The sequence below is a fragment of the Balaenoptera ricei genome, chromosome 14 (genome assembly GCF_028023285.1).
Source record: "Balaenoptera ricei isolate mBalRic1 chromosome 14, mBalRic1.hap2, whole genome shotgun sequence".
In the NCBI taxonomy this organism is placed as follows: domain Eukaryota; kingdom Metazoa; phylum Chordata; class Mammalia; order Artiodactyla; family Balaenopteridae; genus Balaenoptera; species Balaenoptera ricei.
In genome coordinates, this window is record NC_082652.1 from 20,490,521 (window position 1) to 20,513,861 (window position 23,341).

The 23,341-nt window shown below is 51.6% G+C and overlaps 1 protein-coding gene across 8 annotated transcripts in view; it reads left to right on the top strand.

The window, feature by feature from the left end:
- PISD (phosphatidylserine decarboxylase) overlaps nucleotides 1-23,341 on the top strand; it is a 39,379-nt gene that overhangs the window by 12,333 nt on the left and 3,705 nt on the right. Inside the window, exons 1-4 of one of the 8 annotated variants that reach the window (XM_059895053.1) lie at nucleotides 16,342-16,776; nucleotides 19,874-20,000; nucleotides 20,375-20,643; nucleotides 22,170-22,335. The exons of 2 other annotated variants lie outside the window; for them this stretch is intronic. In XM_059895053.1, the coding sequence (XP_059751036.1) occupies nucleotides 16,366-16,776; nucleotides 19,874-20,000; nucleotides 20,375-20,643; nucleotides 22,170-22,335 (973 nt within the window). In that variant the 5' untranslated portion in view covers nucleotides 16,342-16,365. Of the gene's footprint in view, nucleotides 1-16,341; nucleotides 16,777-19,873; nucleotides 20,001-20,374; nucleotides 20,644-22,169; nucleotides 22,336-23,341 lie in introns of those variants that run through there. 5 more of the 8 variants (XM_059895056.1, XM_059895051.1, XM_059895052.1 and 2 more) reach the window with 5 other exon arrangements.

Genomic DNA, 23,341 nt, shown 5'->3' on the forward strand with positions numbered 1-23,341 from the left:
CACCTGGTGACATGCCCACCTGCTTTCAGGAAATTCCCACTCACTTCACAGGTATCGCAAGAAAATCTACATTTGGAAGAAATTTGCTACTTCCTCATTCATAAAAGACTAATGTCAATAGTTTTTCATAGCATCCACTGTTTGTATAATTGGGATTACTGCCATATATGAGTCAATACCTGAAAAACGATTATTTGTAAAGAGGACAGGGTTGATTAGCTTCTAAGTTCTAGGCTCTGGACAGTGACAGGACACAGGAGCAGAGTGGCCTAGTACAGTGAGAGGTCTGAAGCCCCTGTGGGTAAAGAACTGGGCTTAAGTTAGGTCCTGTTCTTTCGGTGGAGTAAGATGGCTCCTGGGTTTACAAGATGGGCAACATTTCATTTATGAAGGGGAAATGGTCTGGGCTCAGAGTAGACGCTGTAAGATTTCAGGAGAGGCAGCAGGTTGGTGGCGGGGAGCGGGGGTCGATTCTTGAACGGGCAGATGGGGGCTGGATCTTAGTCTCACCCCCGGCTCCACCTAATTACTGACACCTCATATGAAAAATGAGAGAGTACCCCAGTCTGACTGATCCTCAGAATTGTTTGGGGAGCTTTAATGATATGGATTCTTTGGTCTCAGCCCTAGAGATTTAGAAAGTTTGGGCAAGGCTCAAGATCTTTGTTTTCACAAGGCCCTGCAGGTGATTCTCATGACAAGTCAGATTTAGGAATCATGGGCAGATGAGCTGTAAGGGTCCCTTCAGGGCTCCATTAGTATGTGGCAGGTGAAAATTTCTGGTGGTGATTTTGCTGCAATATAATCCCTTCCTATCCCTGAAGTCAAGTCTGGCATCTCCAGAGCTGAGAAAGAAGACAGGTTGGAAGTTACTGCTGAGATGGCCTCTGGGGTCAGTGGCACAGTTGAGGTGACTGGGTGATTTTTTCTTACCAAATAGTGTTTTCTGGGTTTCCAGGAGACAGACATGGGCAGTATAACCATCCCCACACATGAAGCCTTCCTATTAGCCCCTCTTGGTCAGAGTGCCAGCAGGAAGCCTTTGTCTTTTCCTAGCTTGTGAATTTCTTTTGTTGCAGAGAACCCTCTGGTCTTCCCTCTGTATCAAAACTCTCAAGAGCATGGTTGTAGTACCTTATGTTGAACAGCATCTCGCAGTTTTTCTGAACCCTTTTAGTTACAACAGCTCACTGAGGTAGGAAGGGCAGGTGTTAGAGCCATTTTACAAATGGAAAGACTAGTTCGTGGCAGAACAGGTTCCAGAACAGAGGTCTGTCGATGCCAAATGCCGTACTCTTGGAACAATAAATACCATGTTGCTCACAGAAGGTGCTCTTAATATAGGAGCTCGACGGTGGCAGTGAGAGATGGAGGGAGGGCTTGCTGTGTATTTGAGGTACCTCCATTCTCTGGGGCTCTGACTGTTTAAAATGGTAGGTGAATTTGAGTGGCCTGACTTGAACAGTTGTTGTCTGCGATAATGTGACGAGCATTCACATTAGCCCCCCCTCCCCACCCCGCCCCCAGCACAGCGCTCCTGAAGAATTCATGCTCACATCTTTCCTTCATGTAAATAGAATTTCCTCTTTCTGGTAACAGTTTAGAGGAAACCATAACTCCAAAATCTATGCCGCCTCACTCCCTGCAGGCTGTTCTCTGGGCTGGGGTGGGTGCAGCTCTCACGTAGGAGCAGTAAGGAGGGAGGGACAGGGTGTCAGGAGACTTGAGATCTGGGAACCAGCAGCTGCAAGGCCTTGGGTGAGTTGTGTCACCTTGGGGCTTCTGTTTTTACACATTTAAGAAAATGTTTCTAAGATTTTTGCCTGATCTAAGATTCATGTTGTTTTTTTTAAAGATTGGGAGCGTTTTTATTTATTTATTTTTTATTTATGGCTGTGTTGGGTCTTTGTTGCTGTGCATGGGCTTTTCTCTAGTTGCGGCGAGTGGGGTCTACTCTTCGTTGCGGTGTGAGGGCTTCTTATTGTGGTGGCTTCTCTTGTTGCAGAGCACGGGCTCTAGGCATGCAGGCTTCAGTAATTGCAGCACGTGGGCTCAGTAGTTGTGGCTTATGGGCTCTAGAGCACAGGCTCAGTAGTTGCGGCACACGGGCTTAGTTGCTCCGCGGCATGTGGGATCTTCCTGGACCAGGGCTCGAACCCGTGTCCCCTGCATTGGCAGGCGGATTCTTTTTTTTTTTTTTTTAAAGTAAATCGTTCTAATTTTTTTTTAATTAATTAATTTATTTATGGCTGTGTTGGGTCTTCGTTTCTGTGCAAGGGCTTTCTCCAGTTGTGGCAAGCGGGGGCCACTCCTCATCGCGGTGCGCGGGCCTCTCACTGTTGCGGCCTCTCTTGTTGCGGAGCATAGGCTCCAGATGCGCAGGCTCAGTAATTGTGGCTCACGGGCCCAGTAGCTCCGCGGCATGTGGGATCTTGCCGGACCAGGACTCGAACCCGTGTCCCCTGCACTAGCAGGCAGACTCTCAACCACTGCGCCACCAGGGAAGCCCCCTGGCAGGCGGATTCTTAACCACTGTGCCACCAGGGAAGTCCCGATTCATGTTGTTTTTATGGTAGAAAAGAAAAAAAAAAAAAGTTCATGCAGGGACTTCCCTGGTGGCACAGTGGTTAAGAATCCGCCTGCCAATGCAGGAGACACGGGTTCAAGCCCTGGTCCAGAAAGATCCCACATGCTGCGTAGCAACTAAGCCCGTGTACCACAACTACCAAGCCTGCGCTCTAGAGCCCGCGAGCCACAACTGAAGCCCACGCACCTAGAGCCCGTGCTCCGCAACAAGAGAAGCCACCGCAATGAGAAGCCCGCGCACCGCAATGAAGAGTAGCCCCCGCTCGCCACAACTACAGAAAGCCCGCGTGCAGCAATGAAGACCCAATGCAGCCAAAAGTAAATAAATAAATAAATATTTTAAAAGAACAAAAAGAATCCACCTGCCAGTGCAGGGGACACGGGTTCGAGCCCTGGTTCGGGAAGATCCCACATGCTGTGGAGCAACTAAGCCCGTGCGCCACAACTACTGAGCCCGCGTGCTACAGCTACTGAAGCCTGTGCGCCTAGAGCCTGTGCTCCACAACAAGAGAAGCCACCTCGATGAGAAGCCCTCACACCGCAACGAAGAGTAGCCCCTGCTCGCCACAACTAGAGAAAGCCTGCGTGCAGCAAAGAAGACCCAATGTAGCAATCAATCAATCAATCAATCAATTTATAAAATTAAAAAAAAAAGTTCACGTAATCTGCTGAGTAGAAATGAAACCTGTGTGTTTGCTGCTGTGGGATTAAGGGAATTCTGTAACTAGCAACAAAGTAACCTGTTAAAGAGAGAGTGGAGTCTCTGGAAGCTTTCAGAAGCATCCAGGTTCCAGTAGCTCCACTCTTTCTCTCTCTATATATGGCATCACTTTCCCCAATGTGGAAATAGCTTTGTCCTTCATCTACTTGTAAAGATGTGTTCATCTACAAAAAATAAGAAAATGCTGCAAAATATGAAGACGAAAAGAGTTGATGACCCGTAATCCTACAACCCGCAGGAAACCAGTTAACATTTTGTTGAACATCGCCCTTCTAAGCTTTTGGCTCTGTTTAGGAGTATGTATTGTTAAATTAATTTTTATTTTTAATAAGATAGTTTAAAATTTTTAAATAAAATATGATCATGTGAAAATTCAAATAGTAAAGAAGGGATTACATAAAAATGAGCCTTTACTCTCCACCCCGTCTGCTAATCCCATTCCTGCTCTCCAGAAGCAAGCAAGAATTTTTCATGTTATTTTTAAAAATTTATTTGTTTATTTTATTTTTGGCTGTATTGGGTTTTCATTGCTGTGGGCAGGCTTGCTCTAGTTGCGGCGAGCGGGGGCTACTCTTCGTGTGGTGTGCAGGCTTCTCATTGTGGTGGCTTCTCTTGTTGCGGAGCACGGGCTCTAGGCATGTGGGCTTCAGTAGTTGCAGCATGCAGGCTCGGTAATTGTGGTTCATGGGCTCTAGAGCGCAGGCTCAGTAGTTGTGGCGCACGGGCTTAGTTGCTCCGCAGCATGTGGGATCTTCCCAGACCAGGGCTCCAACGCGTGTCCCCTGCATTGGCAGGCGGATTCTTAACCACTGTGCCACCAGGGAAGCCCCAAGCAAGAATTTTTAACATTTCTTGTGTATCTTCCAGAAAGTCTCTCCATACTTACATATTTATTGAAAGTTGATTTAATTTTTTTCCAATTTCATTGAGAAACAATTGATATACATCACTGTATATATGTTTAAGCTGTACATCATGATAGCTTGATACATTGTGAAATGATTACCACAATAGGTTCAGCTAATATCCATCATCTCATATAGATACAATAAAAAGAAAATAAAGAAGAAAAGAAAAAAGAAAAAAAAAGTTTCTCCTTGTGATGAGAACTCTTAGGATTAACTCTCTTAATTTTCCTGTATGTTAATACAGCAGTGGTAACTATAGTCATCATGTTGTACATTACATCCCTAGTACTTATTTCTCTTATATCTGGAAGTTTGTACCTTTTGGCCACCTTCCTCTAATTCCCCGCTCCCCCTCCTCCTCAGTCTGATCTGTTTTTCTGAGTTTGGTGGGTTTTTTGTTTTGTTTTTTTGTTTTTTGTAAGATTCCACATTTAAGTGAGATCGTATGGTATTTGTCTTTTTCTGTCTGAGTCATTCCACTTAGCATAATGCCTTCAAGGTCCATCCATGTTGTCGCAAATGGTAGAATTTCCTTATTTTTTATGGCTGAATAATACTCCATTGTAAATATATACACCATAACTTCTTTATTCATTCATCCCTTGATGGACACTTAAGTTGTTTCCATGTCTTGGCTACTGTAAATAATGCTGCTGTGGTGATTTAGTTTCTTTTTTTTTTTTTGAAATAAATTTATTTATTTTTGGCTGCATTGGGTCTTCGTTGCTGAGCGTGGGCTTTCTCTAGTTGCAGAGAGCGGGGACTACTCTTCGTTGTGGTGTGCCGGCTTCTCATTGTGGTGACTTCTCTTGTTGCAGAGCACAGGCTTTAGGCACGGGTTTCAGTAGTTGTGGCTCGCAGGGTCTAGAGCACAGACTCAGTAGTTGTGGCGCACAGGATTAGTTGCTCTGTGGCATGTGGGATCTTCCCTGACCAGGGCTCGAACTCATGTCCCCTGCATTGGCAGGTGGATTCTTAACCATTGTGCCACCAGGGAAGCCCTGATTCAATTTCTAAGTCGACTTTACTGAGGTATTGTTTACATGCAATAAAACCCTTTTTAAGCATATAATTCATTGGTTTTAATAAATATATAGATTTGTGTAATCACCACCACACTGGAGATAGAAAATATGTATCCCCTTGCAGTCAGTATCCACCCATGGTTCCAGGCAATCACTGAGCTGCTTCTTATCACTATAGATGAGTTTTTTCTTTTAAGAAATTTTATTTAAATGGAATGTACTCTGTTCTATGTGGTTTATTTTACTGACCATAATGTTGAAATTCATTCCTCTTTATTGCTGAATAGTATTTCATTGGGTGGCTATGCCACAGATTTTTTTTTTTAATTTTACTTATTTATTTTTGGCTGAGTTGGGTCTTCGTTGCTGTGCACGGGCTTTCTCTAGTTGCGGTGAGCGGGGGCTTCTCTTTGTTGTGGTGCGCGGGCTTCTCGTTGCAGTGTTTTCTCTCCTTGCGGAGCACGGGCTCTAGGCACGTGGGCTTCAGTAGTTGTGGCACGCGGGCTCAGTAGTTGTGGCTCTCAGGCTCTAGAGCGCAGGCTCAGTGGTTGTGGCGCACGGGCTTAGTTGTTCTGCAGCATGTGGGATCTTCCCGGACTAGGGCTCGAACCTGTGTCCCCTGCATTGGCAGGTGGATTCTGAACCCCTGTGCCACCAAGGAAGCCCCACAGATTTTTTTTTTTTAATTGCTATGATTTATACTGGTTTTTTTTTTTAATTTTTATTTGTTTATTTATTTTTGGCTGTGTTGGGTCTTTGTTTCTGTGCAAGGGCTTTCTCTAGTTGCGGCAAGCGGGGGCCACTCTTCATCGCGGTGCGCGGGCCTCTCACTATCGCGGCCTCTCTTGTTGCAGAGCGCAGGCTCCAGATGCGCAGGCTCAGTAGTTGTGGCTCACGGGCCTAGTTGCTCCGCGGCATGTGGGATCTTCCCAGACCAGGGCTCGAACCCGTGTGCCCTGCATTGGCAGGCAGATTCTCAGCCACTGCGCCACCAGGGAAGCCCCCACGGATTATTTTTAACCCTTCATCTGTTGGTGGACATTTGGGTTGTTTGCATCTTTTGGCTATTATGTATAAAATCTATATGAATATTTGTGTTTACGTCTTTGTGTAGACATTTGTTTTCATTTCTCTTGTGTAAATACCTAAAAGTACAATTACTATTCTTAGGTAACTGTGTATTTATAAGAAACCACCAAACTGTTTTGAAAATATTAATAGTTGTTTTACCATTTTGTATTCCCATTAGCAATATATGAACATTTCTTTAATCTTATTAAATTCACTTATTCTAGTAGCTTTTTGTAGAAATTTTCATTGAAGACATTCTGTTTTTCATTTTGGAAGTTTCAAGTGGTTCTTTTTTATGTCTTCCATTTCTCTCATTATGATCATATTTTCCCATAAATCTTTGAGCATATTGTGCTTGTTTATTTAGCTGTCTCAAAGTCCTTTTCTCCTTTTCATCATCTTCTGTCATTTTGGGGTCTATTTCTTTTTTTTTTTTTCAAAAAATAAATTTATTTATTTATTTTTGGCTGCATTGGGTCTTCGTTGCTGTGCGCGGGCTTTCTCTAGTTGCGGTGAGCGGGGGCTACTCTTCGTTGCAGTGTGTGGGCTTCTCATTGCGGTGGCTTCTCTTGTTGCGGAGCATGGGCTCTAGGTGCGCAGGCTTCAGTAGTTGTGGCACACGGGCTCAGTAGTTGTGGCGCACAGGCTCAGTAGTTGTGGCTCGTGGGCTCTAGAGCTCAGGCTCAGTAGTTGTGGCGCACGGGCTTAGTTGCTCCACGGCATGTGGGATCTTCCTGGAACAGCGATGGAACCCATGTTCCCTGCATTGTATTTTTGGCTGCGTTGGGTCTTCATTGCTGCACGCGGGCTTTCTCTAGTTGCGGCAGCGGGGGTACTCTTTTGTTGTGGTGCGCAGGCTTCTTGTTGGGGTGGCTTCTCTTGTTGCAGAGCACGGGCTATAGGTGCACGGGCTTCAGTAGTTGTGGCACATGGGCTCAGCAGTTGTGGCTCATGAGCTCTAGAGCACAGGCTCAGTAGTTGTGGCATACGGTCTTAGTTGCTCTGCGGCATGTGGGATCTTCCCGGACCAGGGCTCGAACCCGTGTCCCCTGCATTGGCAGGCAGATTCTTAACCACTGCGCCACCAGGGAAGCCCCATCATACTGTTTTGCAACCATTACCACTATCCATTCCTAGAACTTTTTCATCATCTCAAACAGAAACTTTGTACCTATTAAATAATATTCCCTAGTCTACCTCCCACCCAACCCCCTTAAGCACTGTTCTACTCTGTCTCTGTGAAGACTATTCTAAGTACTTCATATTAGTGGAATCATACAACATTTGTCCTTTGGTGTCTGGCTTATTATTTCACTTACCATATTTTCAAGATTCATCATGTTTGTAGCATGTTTCAGAGTTTCATTCCTTTTTAAGGCTGAATAGTATTCCATTTTATGGATAGACCACGTTTTGTTTATCATCTATTGATAGATAGTGGGTTGTTTCCACTTTGGCTGTTGGAATAGTGCTTCTGTGAGCATTGATGTACAGGTATCTGTTTGAGTCTTTGCTTTCAGTTCTTTTGGGTGTATAACTAGGAGTGGAATTTCTGGATCATATGGTCAGCCTGTGTTTAACTTTTTGAGGAACTGCCAAACTTTTCCACAGTGGCTGTACCATTTTATATTCCCATTCGCATTGTATGAGGATTCCACTTTCTCCACATCCTCACCAACACCTTTTTTTTTTTTAATTTTTAAATTTAATTTTATTTATTTTTTTATACAGCAGATTATTAGTCATCAATTTTATACACATCAGTGTATACATGTCAATCCCAATCGCCCAATTCATCACCCCACCATCCCCACCCCACCCCCCGCCGCTTTCCCCCCTTGGTGTCCATACGTTTGTTCTCTACATCTGTGTCTCAACTTTTGCCCTGCAAACTGGTTCATCTGTACCATTTTTCTAGGTTCCACATACATGCATTAATATACGTTATTTGTTTTTCTCTTTCTGACTTACTTCACTCTGTACGACAGTCTCTGGATCCATCCACGTCTCAACAAATGACCCAATTTCGTTCCTTTTTATGGCTGAGTAATATTCCATTGTATATATGTACCACAACTTCTTTATCCATTTGTCTGTCGATGGGCATTTAGGTTGCTTCCATGACCTGGCTGTTGTAAATAGTGCTGCAATGAACATTGGGGTGCATGTGTCTTTTTGAATTATGGTTTTCTTTGGGTATATGACCAGTAGTGGGATTGCTGGATCATATGGTAAATCTATTTTTAGTTTTTTAAGGAACCTCCATACTGTTCTCCATAGTGGCTGTATCAATTTACCTTCCCACCAACAGTGCAAGAGGGTTCCCTTTTCTCCACACCCTCTCCAGCATTTGTTGTTTGTAGATCTTCTGATGGTGCCCATTCTAACCGGTGTGAGGTGATACCTCATTGTAATTTTGATTTGCATTTCTCTAATAATTAGTGATGTTGAGCATCTTTTCATGTGCTTCTTGGCCATCTGTATGTCTTCTTTGGAGAAATGTCTATTTAGGTCTTCTGCCCATTTTTGGATTGGGTTGTTTGTTTTTTTAATATTGAGCTGCATGAGCTGTTTATATATTTTGGAGATTAATTCTTTGTCCATTGATTCGTTTGCAAATATTTTCTCCCTTTCTGAGGGTTGTCTTTTCGTCTTTTTTATGGTTTCCTTTGCTGTGCAAAAGCTTTGAAGTTTCATTAGGTCCCATTTGTTTATTTTTGTTTTTATTTCCATTACTCTAGGAGGTGGATCAGAAAAGATCTTGCTGTGATTTATGTCAAAGAGTGTTCTTCCTATGTTTTCCTCTAAGAGTTTTATAGTGTCCAGTCTTACATTTAGGTCTCTAATCCAGCTTTTAATTTATTTTTTATAATAGCCATCCTAATGGGTGTGAAATGGTATCTCATTGAGGTTTGGATTTTCATTTTCTAATGACTAGTGATGTTGAGCATCCTTTCACATGCTTATAGGCTATTTATATATCTTTGGAAAAACGTCTATTCAAGCCCTTTGTCCATTTTTTAAAAAATTATTTATTTATTTATTTATGGCTGTGTTGGGTCTTCGTTGCTGCACACAGGCTTTCTCTAGTTGTGGCGAGCGGGGGCTACTCTTCGTTGTGGTGCGCGAGCTTCTCATTGCGGTGGCTTCTCTTGCTGCAGAGCACGGGCTTAAGAGCGCAGGCTCAGTAGTTGTGGTGCATGGGCTTCGTTGCTCCGTGGTATGTGGGATCTTCCCGGACCAGGGCTTGAACCCGTGTCCCCTGTATTGGCAGGTGGATTCTTAACCACTGCGCCACCAGGGAAGTCCCCCTTTGTCCATTTTTGAATTGTGTGGTTTTTCGTTGCTGAGTTGCAGGAGTTCTTTATTTTTATGGATACTAGACCCTTATCTGGTATATGTATTTGCAAATATTTTTCTCCCATTCTATGGCTTATCTTTTTACTCTCTTGGTCATATCTTTTGATGAAGTCCAATTTATCTATTTATACTTCTATTTCCTGTGTTTCTGGTGTCATATCCAAGAAATCATTTCTGAATCCAGTGTCATGAAGATTTTCTCCTATTTTCCTCTAAGAATTTTATAGTTTTAGGTCTTGTGTTTACGTCTTTGATCCATTTTGAATTGTTTTTTAATATCGTGTAAGGTTAAGTATCTGACTTCATTCATGGGAATGTGCAGTTTTCCCAGCACATTCCCATTGAATGGTCTTGGCCCCCTTCTGGAAGTCAGTCTCATTCTCTTGTAAATGACAGAGGTGATGTAATGATCTGACAGAATGTTGGAGAACTGGGAGGACAGTCATGATTCCCACCCCTTCTCACCTGACGACTTGTTGCATAATCACGGGCTTTATTTTTCACTTCATGTCTGTCTGGTTTCTTTTTTGTGTTTTTGTTTTTTTGTTTTTTATAAATTTATTTATTTATTTTTGGCTGCGTTGGGTCTTCGCTGCTGCGCGCGGGCTTTCTCTAGTCGTGGCAAGCGGGGGCTGCTCTTCGTTGCGGTGAGCGGGCTTCTCACTGCGGCGGCTTCTCTTGTTGCAGAGCTACAGGCTCCAGGCGCGCAGGCTTCAGTAGTTGTGGCGCACGAGCTTAGTTGCTCCGCGGCATGTGGGATCTTCCTGGACCAGGGATCGAAACCGTGTCCCCTGCATTGGCAGGGGGATTCTTAACCACTGTGCCACCAGGGAAGCCCTGTCTGTTTTTTTAAATGGATATACAGTTGACCCTTGAACAATGCGGGTGGGTAGGGGCACTGACTCCCCTCCCCCCAGCAACTGAAAATATGCATATAACTTTACAGACCACTCTCGGTATGCGTGGCTTCACATCCTCCAATTATGTAGTACTGTAGTACGTATTTATTGAAAAAAGTCTGCTTATAAGTGGACCTGCGCATTCAAACCTGTGTTGTTCAGGGGTCAGCTACTCCTGTTTTGTATCTTGCCTTTTTTACCTTATACATATTGCTACATATGATGATTTTACAAGACTTCTTGTAACTACATACCTTAAGTGGCTCTACTACCATAGTGGATTCTGGTGCCCTGGTGGTTTTTACCATCGTGATTAACGTTGTAGAGCACATCTTTGCACGTAGGCCTTTTCCTCAGGCTGAATGCCTCAGTGTAGAATTGCTATCTGAAGGGGTCTGGGCACCTGCACGATTTTTGCTACATGTTTGCCATCTAAAACTATTGTACCCGTTAGTAATAGGCATTGTTGGGTATATGAACCACACTGGGTGTTACTGAAACAGTTGTCATAGATGAACACCATTCCTCTCTTCTTGAATTTGCTGCTTCATTCAACAAATCTTTGAGCTCCTTCCAGATGCCAGGCCCTGTTGAGATGCTGGGGATCCACTGGTAAATAGAGCTAGCGCTCCCGTCCTCAGAGAGCTTCCCTTATTAGGGGCTGAGACAGCTGAGAAACAGACGGACACATGGACATGTCTAGTGGTTGAAAGGCCGTGTGAGAACATAGACAGGTAAAGGGCACAGTGTCTGAGGCTGGGGCAGAGTTGGGCTGGGACCAAGGCAGTCAGGGAAGGAAGGAAGGCCCCGCTTAGTGCCGTGTGGGCTGAGGGTGCATCTGAGGGGCCGGGAGAGTGGTCCAGGTAGTGGCTTGAGATGGATAGAGAACACTTGTCGCTGTTTAGGGAGAACAAAGAGCCCCTGTGGCTGGAGGCACAGAGGGCAGGAAGGTAGGAGGGCAGGAGGACCCATGGCGCCAGCTCAGCCTGTCCTCTGAGTGAGTGCTGAGTGATCTGGGTTCTGATCCAGTCGTCCTGGCTGCTGTGGAGACAGATTAGGGGACCTTTTGGGAGGCTCTGACAGGATCCCAGCAAGAGAAGGTGGTGGCCTGGATCAGAGTGGGGAGCAGTGGAGTTGGGGTGGGGGGGAGGCACTCGATTCTGGTATTTTTTTTTTATTGAAGTATAGTTGATGTACAGTATAAGTTACAGGTGTGCAATATAGTGATTCATAATTTTTAAAGGTTAAACTCCTTTTAAGGTTATTATAAACTATTGGCTCTATTCCCTATGTTGTACAGTATATTTTTGCAACTTATTTAATTCATTAATTTATTTATTTTTGGCTGCGTTGGGTCTTCGTTGCTGTGTGCAGACTTTCTCTAGTTGCGGCGAGCGGGGACTACTCTTCATTGCACTGCACGGGCTTCTCATTCTTCTCATTGTGGTGGCTTCTCTTGTGGCGGAGTGTGGTCTCTAGGCGTGCGGGCTTCAGTAGTTGTGGCACGCGGGCTCAGTAGTTGTGGCTCTCTGGCTGTAGAGTGCAGGTTCAGTAGTTGTGGTTCATGGGCTTAGTTGCTCCGTGGCATGTGGGATCTTCCCGGACCAGGGCTCGAGCCCGTGTCCCCTGCATTGGCAGGCGGATTCGTAACCATTGCACCACCAGGGAAGTCCTTGTAACTTATTTTATACCTAATAGTTTGTACCTCTTACTCTCCTATCCCAATATTCCTCCCCACCCCCACCCCCCCTCCACTGGTAACCACTAGTTCTCTGTATCTGTGAGTCTGCTGCTTTTTTGTTATATTCACTAGTTTGTTGTAATTTTTAGATTCCACATTCGATTCTGGGTATGTTTTGAGGGGAGAGTGGACAGGATGCACTGATGGATTGCATGCGGGGGGAGAGAGAAATGGAAAATGACTCGTGAGTTTTGACTTGAGTGGATGGAGGGGTGGAGTAGCTCTTTACTGAGAGCAGTGGAGGAAATAGGGAACATCAAGAATCATACCTTAATACAGTTTGTAATTTGCTTTTTTTAAAATGTGAGTCCACTTCAACATTTTCATGTGTTTATTCTCTGTCTATACTGGCTCAGAGTATTTGTAAGTTTAACGTTTAATCTGAATGGCACGGAACAAGGAATCCACCACACTCCTCCGGCTCTGGTCAGACCAGGAGAACGCTCTGCCCTTAGAACTGGAGCTGCAAGCAGGCCGAGTGCCGGGCATGGAGGAGGGGACGCGTCCACGAGTTTCTTTTCAGGAACTCATGGTGTCCTTCCTGGAAAAGGTCAGGGTTTGGGGTCAAAGAGCCCAGCTACCTTATTTGGGCTACCTGGGCCTGGCGTTTGGCCTCAGTGGGGAGGGTGGTCGCCACCGGGCCTCTATGGAGAACTGGCTTCAAGGGAGCAGCACTGACCGGAGCTGGAAGGCCACTGCCTGTGCCCGAGCATCGCAGTCTGTGTTTGTGTGGCAGCTATGATTTCAGATATGCTGTCCTTTTTGTCCCTATAAGTCAAAGGGGGGAACAGACCTTCATAAGTGTTTCTTACCAAGAGGGGTGGAAGGTGTGTAGCGTCTGTAAGCCCAGGTCACCAGGTGACCTGGATGGCAGGTGTGTATGGGGGGAGTGCCCAGGTGTGCTCCCCCTCCTGCCGGGGTTTCCTGTTCCATGAAGGGTGGCATCTGGTGGCAGATTTCCCTTGGTCTCTGGCGCTTCTGAGGAGTCCTTTTTGCCTTCACGGGTCCTGAGGACAGAGGTGCAGGTGGTGGGGAAGCTGGCCTGGTAGAAAGGAGGGCCCTTTGGGGAAGAAGCTGTCCACGTGTCCCTCCTCCTGCAAACCAAGGAGCTGACTCTGCGGAGATGGGGCCCTAGGCTGCAGAGCGGGCTGCTGTCATCGGAGGGCTGCTGCCTGGACAGGAGTGAGGGGTTCGGCTCGGAACTGCCCCACCCGCCTCATGAAGCAGGAGCGGTGGGCATGATGCTGCCTCAGGGCCAGAGAGGCGCTGTGTGTGTGCTGAATGTGGTCTTGAGTTTTTCTCCCCAGTAGTAGAATTTAGAGGTTTTTCTGTGGCTTAAAGCAAAGTCTTCCAGTTTTTTATTGTGAATACTTCTGAACAGAGTAGAAAAGTTGAGAGAAGTGTTACCCACACACACTGCTTGAGTGACCAGTTATTAATGTTTCCTCGTATCTGCTTTGTCTCTGTGCATATGTACGGACTCTTCTCTGAGCCACTGAAAGTACATAGCAGACATTATGAAACTTCACCCCTAAACACTGAAGTCCACATCTGAGCATAATAACATGGTTTGTTGTCATCTTGTCTGGCCATGGGGTGCGTTAGCACCGCTTCCTTGTTTCTGCCCTCAGTTTAGTGTTTTTAAAATGTGAGGTGTGACGTTCCAGTTCTGAAAAGGAATAAAGCCAGATCAGCCTGTCAGGTCTCCCATGTCGCTCACCCCTACCCTGTTGATCTGCACTTGGCATTTCCTTCGCTCCACGAGTCCATGACCCTGGACAGTGTAGAATGTGTTTTGCATGTTTTTAAACTTCCTGTAATTGTTATAGCTTTATTGTTCCCCTCTGTGAACAGGCTGCTCTTAAATGAGAATGATGTAGGAATAAATAAATACCTGGTCCTATGCTGGCAGGGGGTGGAGATTCAGTAAGTACTATTTTACCTCTTACCTAATAGGTGTTGAGAAGACAGTTCTGGATGTTAAAATGGGCAGACAGTCAAGTTGGTGGGAAGTAGACCCTGCTGCCTGCCCAGCTCTGACCTCAGAGAATCCTGGGCTCATTCCAGGGCAGGAGGACATCTCAAGGCCTCAGGGACCTCCTTCGTGGTACGTGCCAGGAGCTGTGGCAGCCACTCCAGCCTTTCCTCTCCCCTGCCTCCCCCAGCCCAAGGGGGTGCTCTGTGCCTGCACCACTAAGGGGAAAGGGAATGGACAAGGCTGGGCTCCGGCCTAGAGGGAGCTTTCTGCTGGGCTTCCTTACCCTGCTGCACCCTCCTCGCTGCCTGGGTGGCAGAGAAGTCACCTGGGCTGGTGGGATTGCTAGGAAACATTCGAGAACACGAAGGGAGAATTTGGCAGGGCTGTGAGAAGCCTTCAGATCAAGGAATCACCTGAGGGTAGTCCGTGCTTGTCCGGGCTCCTGCCCAGGCTTCTGTGAGGCTGATAACCTGCCCCTGGCTCCTCGTGCCAGCCTTGGGACACCGGACACCAACCATCACCTCTCTTCTTTGAGGGGCCTCCATCGGCCCCCAGGGAATGAGAATTAACAGAGAGCACCTGCCACCCCTGCCCCGCCACTCCCTTCTGTCCCCTGGCACAGCAGGGCACGGAGTTCACTCTGCAAGGAGCGGGGGAGTGGCAGTGGGTTGCCTGAGGAGGTTGGCCTGTCCACGGGTGCTGCGGCCAAGTGGCCTGGGGCCTGCAGAGCCTCGCAGTGGCACTAGGTGGCACTCCCGCCCAGGGGAGTCCAAACAAGGTGGGAGGACTAGAAATTAAGGACCAAGTGTGGGTGGCCAGAAGGGACCTCATTTGGGCTGGGAGAGTAAACCTTCCAAGGGGTTTTTTCTTACTCCCAGAAATCATGTTGAGTATTGTCTGGAATATTGTCCAGAAGGCATTTCCCTCCTGAGATATACGTGGTGGAGGGCAGGTTAGAAGGCTGGGCGGGCTAATCTCAGGGCAGACCTGTGGGCTGGTTTATGAGTTTCCTAGACGCCAGTCAGCCTGAGAGGCTTTGAATGATTACAGAGGAGCTCTGGTCCATGTGGAGCAGCCCAGTTGGTCATTTTACAGTGGAGAGCATCAGCGCTCCACAGGCCGCTCAGCAAGTAAGAATCTGGGCTTTTGATCCAGACTTGTTTTTCCCCCTTAGGTCTAACTTGGGTCCTGCTGGATGCACTGCAGGCTTTGGGGAAGTCAGGACAGTCTTCCTGGATTTCTGGTTCTGGAATTTAGTGTTGCTAAGATTGTGTGTCAGCATCTTCTGTGCTTTAACTCCTTTTTATTCCATCTCGAGTGGTGGTTGGTTAGAGCTCTGAGGTGAGCAGGGGTCCAAAGTCTCGCTGGGGCTCCAAGAATGCTGTGAGCCCAGGCTAGGAGGCTGAGGTCGGCTGTGCACCTCCCTGCCTCCCAGTTCCTACTGGCGTCCCAAGGATCCCTCCAGCTTGTTATGGAACACTTGGTTGGGCTGGATCCGGATGAGGGGGCAGGTGTGTGGGGCTGTGTCTGCATGCTGCTGTGTCCTCTTCCAGGCTGCCTTGGCTGAGCTGCCCATCTCTTCACAAGCCCTGTCAGCTCTCTTCCTGGTCTAAATGTTGCTTTAGAAACTAAATTCCCAGTGGTCAAAAGAAGCTGGGGTTGTTCAGCTAATCAGGTTCCTGAATTCCACATGCTTTTTGTGGTTGAGTAGTGGTGGTGTTCCCCGCTGGACCCTCCCCCTCCCCTAAAAAGTGTTAAGCTGGTTCATTCCATCCCATGTTGACTGAGTGCTTTCAGTAGGCATGGGGGTAGGGTGCTGACCCTGCAGGCTGGGGCCCCACCATCTAGTGGGGTAGAAAGATAAGGTGAGAATCACCCCACAGGTCTTGATCCCCGCGAGGAAGCGTATGTGCTGGGCGGGGGTGGACCTTGCCCACTGGGTCTTGTTTGCTGGTCTGCACCAGGGGATTTTGTGTGTCAGGGTGTGTCTGCCTGGAGGAGAGGGGGTGGGGTGAGGAGCAGCCTTTGTCTTCAGGGTCAGGTGTAGGAAGGAGCGAGGGCTTCGAGGGCTAGAAAATGTGTCTGGAGGTGGCTTTGTGCTCAGTCCAGAGAAGCCGGCCCTCGGGTGAGGTCCGCAGCACGTGGAGGCCCTGGCGGCCCGGAGGGGTGTGTGGGAGGAGCTCGCGGCCCAGGGAGCCCAGCACCGCCCCCAGGAGGCACCCGCGAAGTCCTGTGGCCGTCGGGCCGGTCGCCTGTTCCCGCCGCTCCTTGGCCCCGCCCCTTCCCTTAAAGGAACCCCGGGCTGGGGGGCGGGGCGCGGCTGACGAGCGAGCCTGGTGTCCGGTCTCCTGCTGCCGCCCCGGCGGCCTGACTGGCTGGAGCCGAGCCCCCGCCCGCCCGCCCGCAGTCAGGCTTCCGAGGAGCGGCACCTCCCTGCGAGTTCAGCCGGCGCGCGGCGCGGAAGCCAGCGGAGCGGACAACCTGCCGGTGAGTGAGCGGCCGCGGCCGAGCCGCCCCGCGCAAGCGGAAGGCCTGCTCGCGTAGCCGGGAGGCCGGTCGCCCCTCACCGCTTGGGGCCTGAGGAGCCCACCCCCCAACCCCGATCGAGTGTGGCTTCCCTGGCCCCACACGGTGGGTCACGGGGCCGGGCAGGATGAGCTCACTTCCTTCGCGTCGTGTAGCATCTCCTCGCCTCCCGGCCCGGAAAAGGGAAATGTGGGCGTTGCGGGCGGCTCGATGTCCTCCTGCGCCCATTTCCTCAGTTCTGCCCGAAGGGTCTGGGACGGGCGCCAGAGAGGGAGGGAAGCGGCAGTGTTCCTCGGTGGGACCCGGATATGCTGCAGTTGTCACCATGTACCAGCCAAGGGGCGGGAGGGGGTGACACCCCGCCCTTCCCAGAACCCCATTCCCCGCTAGTGCTAAGGATTGCCCCAGAGAAGGTTCCTTTCCTTGAGGGGATTTATGGAAGAGTCCTGCCGAGTCCTGTCCCCATCTCTACCGCCCTTGAAAGAGGTGCCTCTGGACCCTTCTCTTTGCTTCCTCTTCTCTCGCCCAAGGCTTCCCCAAGATGGCTCACCCGTTTCACCCGGGAGAATCCATTTTCCTGGTTCCCTACTTGACATTTTGTCAGCTTCTAGCCTTGGAACTCAGGGGAGGAATGGTTGGTGGCCCCACCTGGACACAGCTACCCAGCAGCCCTGCCCTCCAGAGCTGGGAGTCTGCACAGCAAGTCAGGCTGGGGACACATGTTTTGGGGGGCACTGGGGTTTCTGCTGAGGCTTCAGGCCGGATTACTGGCACCCAGTGAGCTTTCCACTCAGGGAGCAGGAGCACATCCTTGGGCTCTCTTAGGCTGGACACGTGCAGGGTTACAAGGCCTTCGTCGAGGGCAGTGAGGGGTGGGTGGGGATGTTGCAGCACCTCTGGGGTGTGAACCCCCAGAACAGCCGTCCTGACAAAGGTGAGCTCCCCCCAACATGGTCCTGTTGAGCCATCCCTTCCTACTCACATCATCGCTGCCCCTGTGATTTGGGCTCCTCTGTCAGAACTGCCTCCTCTGCCCTGTTCCTTCCATCTTCCCAGTGGTAGCAAACTTCTGTCCTCCCAGAGCGTGGGTTTGGAAAGGGAGGGGAGGCACTGGGAGCCAGGTCTGGGGGGTGAGGCTGCACTAAGCTCTTGGGTGGAAGAGAGGCATAGGGTTTCTGAGCAGAGTTGTTCTTGGCCTTGGTCACAGCTTTGATCTGAGACTCAAGGCGGGTGAGCAGGAGGAAGGACCCTTCCCATTTCCAGATGAGGAAACTGAGACTCAGAGAGCATGTGTGACTTGCAAGGCCTTTCCCAGCTCTCAGGGCGAGGGTGGTGGGGAGGGCATCCAGGATCACAGTAACCAGATTGTCCTTGCCCCCCACCAAAGCTTCTGTGTTCTCATGTTCCACATGGCCATGTAATGACTTTAAAGTCCTACTGGTCATAGCCCCAAACTCTCCTCCACAGAGTGTCCTTGAGACTCTCTCGAGAGAGGGAAGGTGTCTGTACTTCTCTGCTTCAGGGCGCTGTCCTTGCAGGCTCCTCCTTCAGGCCTGACCTCCCCAAGTTGCACTCAGGGAACCAGAGAGGGAGAAAGCTCTAGCTTGGCCTCCAAAGGCCACTGTAGGCACAGAGGGCAAGTGGGGCTCTGAGATGGGGATGCTGGGAGCACTGTTGGCTGAGCAAGTGGCTCTGCTCTTGGGAAGTGAGAAGGGGTGACCTCTAGGGACCCCCTTCCCTCCGTCCTGCGGCTCTGAGCTAGTCAGAGGGTGTTGGCCCGTTTCCTGATGGACAGCTGAATTCATGTCAGCTTGCTGGGGGCCTTTTGGGGAACACTGGTGATTTAAAAGAAACCTGACCCTGGTCTCAGTGTCCCGTTTTAGAAGAGGAAGTGGAGTAGTGACGGAGACAGGACTGAGGCGTGAAGACCTCCTGCCCAGCTTCTCAGGGCAGTTCCTGGAGTCTCTCCAGGATAGCAGCTCCTTGGGCTGGTCCCCCAGAGTCCCCTCCACTGCCCTGGTGGGCTGTGTGGTCCGGCCAGGCCCCTGGACTGGAGGCCTTGGGGGAGAATGCAATGCAAAGGCACACACAGGTATCTGCTTTGAGGTCCTGAGGTTTTGGGCCAAGCTGGGTTTGTCTGTGGGTTCCTGAATGTGCTTTTCTGACAACATTCTGCAGCCGTCAAGGTCCCACCGAGGAAAACGGGCAGGAGGAGGCCTGGCTCCCATCCCCGCCCACAAGGCGTCACCAGCCCCCACCGTGAATCCCGGGTGTGCGCGCAGCCCAAGCTTTCTAGAGTTTCTAGAGTCGGGGAGAGAGCCTTGTCCTGGAGCCTAGCTTCGGGCGCAACCCTGACTGCCTATCACCCCGCTGGGCCTGTTTCCTGGGGAGCTGGCAGGAGGCGAGTTTGGGGCCCGAAGCTGGGAGGGCGGGGCAGGGCTGTGCTTGGCGGGTGGGCGGATCTGTGTGCTCGGCAGGTGGGCGGGGCTGTGCTCGGCAGGTGGGCTGTAGGAAGGGAGTTAGTGGGACCTCAGCTCGAGCCTGGCCAGGCAAAAGCCAGAGTGTCCATGGGCCCTCGGGCAGGAGGAGGCCTGTGCGGGCGCCCTCCTGCCATTCAGCGGCCACTCAGCGAGGCGGGTGGCCTGGGGAGATGAGGTTGCCGAGGGGTCCTGGTCTGAGGTGGGGTGGGCCTTGGCAGGGGTGGAAATCCACGCTCACGTCCAAACCTTAGTCAGCCTAGTCCAGCCCCATGGCCACTCACACCTAGAGATCTGGCAGGTGCCGGGCTGGTGGTTTTTACCTCCTTGGCTGAGGTGGGTTTGCCCAGGACCTCAGAAGTTCAGCCTGTGAGGGTCGAGCCATGTCCGAGTTGGGGCCTCTTGCTCGGTCTCAGCGCGGGGGCCTGGGCCGGGTCAGTTCTCTGCCTTCGGAGCAGCCTGGGACCCCGCATGTCTTCATCTAAAGACGACGCCGGGCGCATGGGTTGGGGGCTGCGCTGGGCGGGGCTGTGACTCCCAGGCTGCGGAATGTTTGCTCTCCTCCTGCCCATGATCTGCAGAGGCTGGGCGTCCTCGCAGGGAGCCGGGCGGCCGCGGACCAAAGTGCTGATCCTCCCCAGAGAGATGGGAAGGCGGGGCGGCCGGTTTCCCTGAGGTCGCCCTGGTGCCCCTCTTCAGAGGCGGCAGGTATGGGGGGCCCTGAGGTGGGGGGTGGGGGAGACGACGAGGAGAGAGCTGGAGCAGGCCAGATGCTGGGGTCTCACCGCCGCGCCTCTCCCGCCTTCCTGCGCCCTCATCCCTCAGATGCTACTTTGTCATCTGAAAGGAAAATGGGTCAGGTCCCGGCGAGGGAGGGGCCGCCGGGGCCGCAGACAGGCCGACGCTGGGCGCCCGCCTGGAGCGCGGGGCTCAGATTCCCGCTTGTGCTCCTGGGTTCAGAGGCGCCGGGTCCCCTCCCTGCCGGGAGCGGGCAGGCAGCCAGGCCAGGGACAGACCGGGCCGAGGGCGGGGCCGGTGCGCAGGCCGAGCAGGTGTGTGATCGGTGCCTGTCTCTGCAACAGCCCTGATCCGTTGGACCGGACCTAGCCAGGGAGCAGTCCCCCAGCCGCAGCCGCTGGGGCGAGGAGCGGTGACAGCGCAGGAGCTCCAGGGGGGAAGGGAGGAAGGAGGAGAGACAAAGGGAGCGAGCCTGGTACTGCCTCCCTGCGCCGCCCACCATGTGTCAGTCAGAGGCGCGGCGAGGACCGGAGCTCCGCGCGGCAAAATGGTGAGATGCTGCGGGCCACGGCTGCATCCTAACCTGGCCTCGCCCCGCCTCGACCTCCAAAAGGTCAGAGTTCACGTCCAGCGGCCCCGTGGTGGAGGTGGTGGCGGCGGCAGGGGGCCGGGGGACCAGCCCCCGCGGCTGGAGGGGTCCAGCCCGGGGGGGCCTGAGTTGGAGAGCCCGTTTCAGGTACTGGGGGGCCAGCAGGCTGGTGGGCCAGTGTCTGTGCTGCGCCTCCGCCCCGCTGCAGCGCAGCTCCTCCGAGATTGGTCCCCGTACTTCTGCAGAGAGCAAGGCGGATGGGGGGAGCCCAGGGGAGAGCAGTGATGTGTCAGGCTTTGCTTGGCCCCTACCCACTTGCCAGACCTTTTTAAAGCTGGAGGGGGTGGGATGGGAGAGACAGTGGACACAGGGGATCTGGTGAGCAGTGGAGAAGCAGTGCCTCCCAGGGCCACTGTTGAGCTGCAAGGCCTGGCCTTCGGCTCAGTTCTCCAGTTTTTTCTGCTTTTCGTATCAGCTGAGGTGCCTCTTTGTTCCTTGGTTTGTTGAGCAATTGCGGGCAGAGGACAGAGCTGCTCTGAGAGCACACAGGCACCGATGGAGCCTTATTCTTGAGTTGAATGCAGTGTTTCTGTAGATGAGGAAACCAAAGGCCCGGGACATCCTCAGAGTGGGTGGCAGTGTGGTCTCCTGATGGCCACACTGGGGCCTCAGGAGCACTTTATAGGTCCTAGGCATGTGGCAAGGCGACTTGGGCCTCAGCGTCATGCCTCAGGAGGGCCAGGGTTCCAGTGGAAAGGCTCATCCCAGAGTTGGCTCCCCCGAGGCTGAGCCTGGCTGAATGCGCTGAATTTGAGCTGGTGGGGTCTGGGGAAGGCCCACCTATGTTTATCTGAAGGAGGGGCCTGGGTCAGGTGTGTGTGGCCCCAGCAGACCTGGAAGGTGGCCTGAGGGTTGGCGGGGAGCTTATCCCCACCAATGATTGTTTGGGAGAACCTGACCTGATGCAGAAAGACCACGGGGATGGATGGAGCAGTAGCTGTTGGGGGGGGGGGGGTTGTGTTTGTGTGTGTGTGTGTGTGTACACGCGCACTAGTGCTTGTGCGTGTTTGTGTGTGTGTTCCTTTGTGATCTTGTCAGGCCCAATCCCTCAAATGAGGAAATAAGAGGCTTGGAGCCATGAAGAGATTTTCCCAGATCCTGCGCTGCCAGGGGCTAAGGGGGATCAGACTAGCTCTCCTCGGAGCCTGTGTGGGCAGAGCTGGCCCCAGGCCGGTAGGGGGCCACACGGCAGGCTCTGCACCGTCTTCCTGGTGCACTCAGCCCCAAGGTCCTCTCCGGAGCCCCTGCCAGGTTCAGAAGCTACTCCATCTGAGAGGTGCCTCACCCTGTGTGTCTCAGCTGACAGGCAGGTGGGGAGACTGGGAAATGAGTCTGCCGACCAGAGGCAGCCAAGCCCCCAACTCAGAATTGGGTTGGGACGAAGGAGTTTGGCCGGTGCCGCCTGACTCCGAGAGGCGAGCTTGTAGAGGGTGAGGTGGGGCCCCCGGTCCTCCACTGACCCTGGCTGTGTGCGGACATGTGCCCTGCAGGTTGTACTTCCCCCAGCTGGCCCTGAGGCGAAGGCTGGGACAGCTGAGCTGCATGTCCAAACCCGCCCTGAAACTGCGCTCCTGGCCCCTGACGGTCCTCTACTACCTCCTGCCCCTTGGCGCCCTCAGGCCACTCAGCCGGGTGGGATGGAGACCCGTGAGCAGGGTAAGTGTGCAGGGGCTGCTGGCCTGGCCTCCCCCCAGGCAGGCCTGAGGTTGGGGCCCAGGAGACCGAGGAGACATTTGTCAGATCAGAGGTGGTGCTGTGGGGCCTGAGCGCTCCGGCAGGGTCACGTTGGAAGGCAAGCCTGTGGAGAGGGTGGGCTGCAGACAGGTGACTGTAACGGCCCACCGTCCACTGCCTGCTCTCTTTGCCTGCATTTCTGCCATGTGGGGACTCTGCTTCTGGAAAGAACCCACATTGGGCATTCAGAAAATGGTGTCTGAAAAGAGCATAGGGGTGATTTTGAGAAGAATCCAAATTAATTTCTGGACGCCAGAGGGTGGTTCAGGGAGGCTGGAGCCTGTGTGGGCCCCTTTGGGTGAGGATGCCTTTGAGGACCCAGGAGCCCTGGGCAGGGCTGCGTGAGGGAGCGGCCTGGCTGCGCCTGGCTCTCAGGCAAGCTGGCCCCAAGGAGGAAACCCTGCTCCCAGGCCCTTGGACAGCCCAGGTGGGCGTTGCCAGGGCTTGAAAGCTCAGGGGCACCTATGGGGCACTGGGCATTAGGCCTGGGGTCATAGGGCAGCCCTGGGCCGCCCCTGCGGATGGGTGTCAGCTGGGAGTGCTGGGAGCCGCTAACTTATTGCCTCTTTAAAGGTGTTTAAAGTTGGAATGGAATTGCTTTTATGCTTTGGGGACTTGGTGTCTTGGTTGTGTTCAGCAAGCAGCAGCCACCAATTAGCACGTCCCACTATGGCAGAGGCACCTGAGGTTAAAGAGGCTGCCCCTTTTGGGTCGTCTGGCCCTGAGTTTGGCTGGAGGGTCCAACTGAGAGGCCGAGTCCCCTCTGCCTCCTGGGGGAGCGCCAGCTGGGGACAGCTGTGTGGACAGGCGGGCTCGGCGGGCGTGTTCAGGCCCTCGGAGCGCAGGTGTCAGTGGTCAGCCCGTCTGCATGAGAGTCCCCAACTTCGGGGTGGGGGACGAGCACATGTGCTTTGGGCTGTGGACTTGC